Source organism: Halyomorpha halys, unplaced genomic scaffold, assembly GCF_000696795.3.
Source record: "Halyomorpha halys isolate HHAL.00 unplaced genomic scaffold, Hhal_1.1 Scaffold703.1, whole genome shotgun sequence".
In the NCBI taxonomy this organism is placed as follows: Eukaryota; Metazoa; Arthropoda; class Insecta; order Hemiptera; family Pentatomidae; genus Halyomorpha; species Halyomorpha halys.
In genome coordinates, this window is record NW_027113054.1 from 200,094 (window position 1) to 207,632 (window position 7,539).

The following is a 7,539-nucleotide window of genomic DNA, read 5'->3' on the forward strand; positions in this document are numbered from 1 at the left end:
TACACAACTATCCACATTTAATCAGTAAGTGACGAGTTTCCAATGGATTTTCCACTGAAAGAAATTTTAAAAAAAAATAATAAAATTAAAAATTAACAAAGAACAAAAATTGGTTCAAACAGATATATAGAAGAAATAAAAATGTTTATAATAATTGTGGCAATGACAAATCAAATTTCACAACAACATCTTGGCTCATGTCAAATGATGTGGCCTTACATTACAACCTTACACTCCCTGCCATAATGTTTTACTGTTTTTTTAGAATAAATAAAAAATTATACATTCCAGATACTCATTTGAAAGGTAATTAAATTAGTTGATTAACCAAAATAAAAAGTGCCATACCAGATGATTCTAGCTATTTATATAAATATTTGATTGAAATGAATTTCTATTTAATTATTTATGTTATAACCTTAATAATTTATTTCAATTTCAATTTTTCAGCGGATTTTGGTTTCTGTGCCCAAATTTCTCCTGAACAGTCGAAAAGGACAACTATGGTAGGAACTCCTTACTGGATGGCTCCTGAAGTAGTAACTAGGAAACAATATGGCCCAAAAGTAGATATTTGGTCCCTTGGGATAATGGCAATAGAAATGATAGAAGGGGAACCTCCTTATCTTAATGAAAATCCGCTGAGGGTAAGTTATATTGTTATTTACTGCATTAAATTACGAAACAGGATGTCAAATACTTTAAGATGTAAAAGATATATACAAAAGTATCATACTTATTCAGTATCACGCCATTAATTTTTAATTGTAGAATTCAACAGTTAAAAAAGAAAAATAAGCACAATATATTAAAGTTTTATTACGATTGAAAACAAAGTATATAATTAAATTTTAGAATATATGTAAATTATAGTTATAAAATTTGAGTGACGAGTTGTGCTATTAAATGAACAGTTGTATAATTTGGAAAATAGAGGTTGGTCTGCCGTTAGGTATCTCCCCCCCCCTGTTTTCCAATAATAAAAGTATAGTTTTTAATCGTGATGCTATGGTAGAGGTATTCATGATGTTGTGTTAAATGTAAAATGTTTTACTATGTTAAATGTTGTATAGGATTGTGAGCAGCTTTATTTAAAAACATGTTAAATGCATAAGAGTGCCTAGCAGATTTTCTAGACTACTTGATTTATAACCTTTCCTTCCAAAACTTCATGTTATTATTTACTTCTTAGTTTTGATTAAAGTAATTTATTACAACCTGCCTAAATTGAGTGAAAAGTGGAAGTAGTGTTAAAGTTTGGCCACTGTGTGCCTTGTCGATCTTCTGACTTGTGAGGAAGAGAATCAAGATGAGCTAATTTACAACTGTCATTACATTATTATTACTATTGTCATCCATTGCTTTATTAGTTATAAAAACATCCAAAACAATACTAACACAATCAAAACACAAACTACGAGCAAGTAACCTAACATAAATACAAATAGGATGTTGTCGAGCTCAGCTGGTCTGTTGCGTGACGTCGTTCTTCATTTAACAGACCTAGTTAGTTTCAGACTGTCAATCATGTTATATTGTTTCCATATGGTAAAAGAAGGAATTATTTCTCCATTTAACATGAGTTTTTCCATTTAACACACTTTACCATGTTAAACAACAGAATATCATGAATACCCGTAGTGTAATTCAGAAGAAATATCTCCAGAAACCAGGATTATTAGCCAATTTAATTTAAATAGTTTTATAAATTGCTATTAAGTTTTCTCTATTATAGGCATTGTACCTAATTGCAACAAATGGGAAACCCGAAATAAAGGAAAAAGAAAAACTTTCTCAGATATTTCAGGATTTTCTCGATCAGTGCCTTGAAGTAGAAGTTGACTTAAGAGCATCAGCATCAGAACTTCTTAAAGTAAGTTCTCTCATAGAATTATTTTAAATCTTCTCTTGCCTTTTATATTTTGCTATAGATAAATTATTATTTAAATAGAACTATTATCTCTTGTATCACTTCTGTTGGGTTTGTTTATTTCAAGAATTAATACATTAACCTCTTAAAATTGTTGTAGTAATGGGTTTATGTATGAAAAATCATCCTTATTAGTTTACTTATACTAAATTTAAATAATATTAAAATCCAAAGATAAATCAGGAGGAAGGGAATTCAGTCAGTTATATGAAAATTCATTTCATTCTAATATTATAAACTGATTCTCTTGTTCTTATCATCGAGTTATACTATATTGGAAGATCGCTGATTAACTGTGTGTATTAATGAATGGATTATGGTCCGGGTGCAGTCAAATTAAACTCAAATAATAAAAACTATTAACTATTAAGTAATAACTATTAACATGAAAAAGGGGGATAAGAATAAAATCAAGAATAAAGGGGTAATTTTATTCTTATCCTACTGATTTTATTCTTATCTTTCTGATTTGTGTCTCCAGTGCTTACTGTGTTCAAGAGTCCCCCACTATCTCTCAGTGTTGCCAACTTTTGAAAAAAAAAATTCACTCTGCACGACAGCCCAAAAGTGCTTTTACTTTCCGGATATGCCTCCTTTAAAAAAAAAAATAAATTAAAAAAAATGATTGGAAATTTATTTATTATCTTTTATATCTCCACGCCTCCTCATATCAAGATGTTATTTATTTTTAAAACTAACATTTATTTATTTTCTTACAGCATCCATTCTTGAAGTTGTCGAGGCCACTAGCGACATTAACTCCACTGATAATGGCTGCTAAAGAGGCTGCGAAAAATCACTGAGGACTACTTCCCCGGGGACAGCTGGCTGCTCCCGGAGTTGAGGACATTAGCAAAATAGGAGAAAACTTGTAGCAAGCTTTTCTCCCGTTGTATATACCGATATGACTGTTTCCTCTCGTTGATCCTTTGCGAGGCCACATAAGTATTGTATTTTTTATTGTTATTATTTTAATGTCCATTTACTGATATTGTCGCTACTGTTTTACTTCCGCTTAGTTTTTATTTTATCCAGAGCTGCCAGATTTTATTATGAAATTTTCATGTTTATTGTATGCATTTTAAAAAAAAAAAACATTTTATATATAGCTAACTCTTCGAAACTAAACAAATTCCCATATATATTTCAATTTGTTATTAAATTTTTTTTTATTTCTTGGGGTTTAAAATATGTAATGTATTTACCTCTATGTGTATAGTGAAATGTACAGATTGTTTATATTTTTTTAAGAAAAAAATTTTAATAATCAATAAATTCAAAAGATAAGTAGATTTCTACAAATAAATTTTTGCCAGTTTAATATACAACTCTGTGAAACAATCTATTTTGAAAATTAAAAAAAAAAAAAAATCGTAACATTATAAAAGTTTTAGAGGAGATTTTATTTTCCAAAGAGAATTTGCGTCCTATAGATACTAAAAAAAAAAAAAAATAATAAAATTTAAAGTGAACTTCTATAATCATGCTTTCTTTTGTTCTTCTTCCGATTTGCTTCATTAAACTGATTATTAGATTAACATTTCTGTCATTTTTAAATGCTACAATTGTCCTAATGTATTGAATATACAGTATAAATTTATTTTCCTGTTTATTTGTAATTGTTTTTCATTTACAACTTTTATCGTTCCTATTGTTTCATTTTGGTAAGTTCATTTTAATGTTAGTTCTTTACAGATTAACTTTTTAAACCTTTTACTTTCTTCTGTAAATATGTAAGTATGGTCTCATTTTTTTTTACTTCAAAAAATTGATGTTTAAACAAATACAAGATAATGCAAATACTAATACTTTTAGTATATTATGGGCTAGTAGCAGAAGGAATTAATTAATAAACTAAATGAATAATTTGTTGATGTTTTAAATTGATTACTGAGGGAAATTACATGACTGACAATTAATTGCAATCCTTCTGGAATTTTATTGAGTTGTAGAAAAAAAACAAGATGATCTCTCATTTAAATTTATTTTTATCTTTTTCACATGATAAATTTAATACCGTTAACAAATAGTCTGTTTCTTTGTTATTGTGTTAAAATTAAATTTGTCTTCATTTTTCCTCAAATGATCAATTAACCATTATCAAGAATGTATTGAACAGTCTTTAGTCTGACACTGTTTGGTTGCACATGAAAAACTTAGTAATTTACTATTAAAAATATTCCAAGTTGTTATTTTAAATAAAACTTTTGAAAGAACTTCACAGTTATCAATCAAAAGTGTTCAACTTTGCATCATGCACCATCTCACATGCCTGTTTTGAACAAAAACAATATTTCCAAAAATTTTTATGAACGCCGGCAATACAGAAGTTGTCAACGTTAGCCTTCGTGGTGTTTTGAATTATTTATCAGTAAACAACTACAAAAGTTTTGAAATAATATTTTTTCATTTTTCTGAAGATTTCATCATGGTTATGAGAAAATTATTATTTTGATTTTATTTTAAAGTACTGATAAAATACTAAGCTTCCATGCTTTTGGTAATGAGAAAATTAAAAAAAAACCAAAACCATTAATACTATATTTGGTTCTTCCTGTTCATGGTTTGTGAATATGCAATAATATTATTTTTCTAAAGGTGCTATTATTTATAATGAAGTTTAGAACTCAGAAGCCAGTTACTTAACAGACTATTTTCATTTGGGTTCATAAAAGTTGGTTCTTATTATAATAATGTATGTATTATAAAGATTATTTATAGTAAGTATGACAAAATAATCACTTTTGGTAGGAAATTCTCACCTTAGTTGACAGAACTCAATTGCAGTTTAGACAAAAGTGTAACAATCATTTGAATTATTAGAAATATTCGTAATGTTGACAATTTCTGTGGATTCATCCATGAATGTTATTTAAAAATATATAACTACAGTTCAAATGTTTTATAATTATCACAGGTAATGAGAATTTTGAGACTCATAACATATATTATAAATAAATGTGGTGAACAATAATGGTTTCACTTTGTATTTAAGCGTAGTTTTCCATTGGATTCTGTGAAGCAATACGATTATTTTATTTGAAAATCAATTATATTCAATCTAAAATCAGAGTACCGATAGCAAGATTATAAACATGAAGTTTTACTTATTCTATCCATCGTACGTTTCACTATTTACCCTTACATGTTCAGTATATTTCAATTAGCACATTTTTAATTTTTTTTTTATAAGGAAATAATGCCTTTATTTATACGGTTGTATATGCTTCCGTTTATTCTATTTAGCGGTTTTTCAAAGAGGAAGCACTGATACGATTGAAATATTCTGGCCATTGTAGAGTATATTTTGATATTAACATTATTGGTATTGTAAGTATAAAATGTTATTCCCCTGTATGCTCTCCATCCATGAGCACAATAAACACTGTATTTGTAAATATATTTGAGGTAGTATTATTAGTACATTCTTATTAACTTTATAAAGTTTTTACTTTTTACAGTTCACAGGGTGTTTCAATTTTAGTTTTGTATTGTTCGGTTGAGAGGAGTTGTGCGATTCTGTTTATTTTTATTAAATATATTGTAACAAGTGGTAGTGAAAAGAAAAGGCTAGTATTGTGTTTTTTTATTTTAGCTTATTTGTTGTAATATTTAATTAATGGAAATATTTTATAATTTTTTTTAAGCTTATAAATTTCTGTATTGATTTTTTTTTATAAGCAGTGAGCCAAATTTCTCCATCTAACTTAATATTTTTTTCTTAATAATGGAAACTTTAATGTTGATCAGACTTGGGCAAATTTTATTTTGAATAATGAATTAAATTCCATGAGTGAATCGTTATCTGCCATTATGATAAATTTATTTGTTATAATTAAAGATAGGAGTGGATGAAAGTGCTACAAAATAAATTTTCAAAAATTTATATATATTTTTTTTTAATGGAAGTTTCTTGTGCTTATCTTTACACTGTAACATTAACATCCTTTTAAGTTTCTTGGTTAATGGCATGTGTTCTGAGTGGAATCGATAGAATGTCAAAAAAATTACATAAAAAAAAAAAAAAGCTTTATTTATTATTTTCTCAAAACTTTTAATATGTGACCTAACACCTTCTTCAACTCATTTGTCTTCAATTACATTTGCAATTCGTTACTACTAATGTTGGGATCCCTCTTTGCATCGATTCAGGTGTGGGGTACATGATTTAATATCTTGCTTAGTGGTCCACAGACTTCTATAGGTTGGGAATCACTGATTTAAATATTATCTGAGGGCAGAGATGGGCAAAATTAGTTATAGTTGAAAGTAGTAGCTAAAATAGCCAGATAAATAATAATAGATAAATAAATATTGAATCCATGATAATTTCAGCTATTGATTTTAACTATAGATAATTTTTGTCCAACTCTGTCTGAGGGTATTAATTGATTTCTATATTAATCAACAATTTCTGATTTAACACTTAAAAATAATTATCGTCTGATTAAATGAAAAAAAAATTGTGGCAGTCATGGGACTAAGTGACATAAGAGAAACTTCTGGAAATGAAACAATGTATTAAAATTAATGATGTGTTCCCTTTTATAGCTTAAGATAGGAGCAATTAATTCCAGGATAATAATAATTAAAATAGAACAGCCATTTCCTGAGTTAATTTTAGCTAGAAAATTTTTATATTGTATAGGAGAGCGACATGAAGATCCAATTGGATTGGCACTTCCGGCATTCTTGAGCTCCTCTAATTTCCTACCTTCACCATATTCTCTTCACGTTCCCACCTCAAAATCAATTTATTTTGGATAATTTTTTATTTTCTCGAATTGAAGAGTGTTAGTAAAGAAGTTTCAATTTGAAAAGTTAATCATGTAGGTAATAAAAATTATTTAATTTTTGAAATGCTAGGATGACAAAGAACAAATGAAAAACAAGAGAAGATGGTCGGGAAGGAAGAAATGACACTACTCCTACTCCTTCACTTAAAATCGTATGAGAGGCATGATCAGAAAAAAATACACATATAAATTAAACTTATTTATTTGAGCCAATGTTTCAACCTGAATTTCAGGCCTTCATCAGGTAACTCAAATGAAGATTCTGTTAAAAGTCAGTCATCAGCACAAATAAATAAGTTTCATTTATTTGTGTATTTTTTGCTTACCGCACCCCCGACCACTTCTCATATAAATCTACAGTCGACTGTTTACACCTAATTACAAATAAAAAAAAACATATTTGTATAAATCTTTATATAATGCCTGAGTCTGATATTGATGCTTCATTTATTTTTGTTTATAAAATATTTACCTCTTTTTATGGCTTAAATTTATTTTTTATATTGATATAAAATATAAATTGTTGTCATACACACTCATAGAACATCGCGGTTACATTGCAGAAATATTCAACTGTTGCTTGAAAATATTGTTGTGTTAACAACTTGATGTTGACGTTCTGTGAGTGTGCATAAGTTTTCTTTCCCCACTTGTTTGTAGATCACTTACGAATCAGTTACACAATTCCTCCGATGATTTCATATAGATCCTGATTAGATAGCAAATATACTCTTTTATGTTGCACTTGTTTATCCGATTGAGTTAAACTGATCTGATTGAGTTAAACTCTTTATCCGATTGAGTTAAACTGAT

General features: G+C 27.9%; 1 protein-coding gene across 2 annotated transcripts in view; it reads left to right on the plus strand.

Annotated features, from left to right (window-relative positions):
* Positions 1 to 7,159, plus strand: part of Pak (serine/threonine-protein kinase PAK 3-like protein) — a 31,920-nt gene extending 24,761 nt beyond the window's left edge. For both annotated transcript variants that reach the window (XM_014428200.2, XM_014428201.3), the window contains exons 9-11: positions 451 to 647; positions 1,736 to 1,873; positions 2,650 to 7,159. In XM_014428200.2, the coding sequence (XP_014283686.1) occupies positions 451 to 647; positions 1,736 to 1,873; positions 2,650 to 2,733 (419 nt within the window). In that variant the 3' untranslated portion in view covers positions 2,734 to 7,159. The remainder of the gene's footprint in view (positions 1 to 450; positions 648 to 1,735; positions 1,874 to 2,649) is intronic.
* Positions 7,160 to 7,539: the final 380 nt, after the last annotated feature.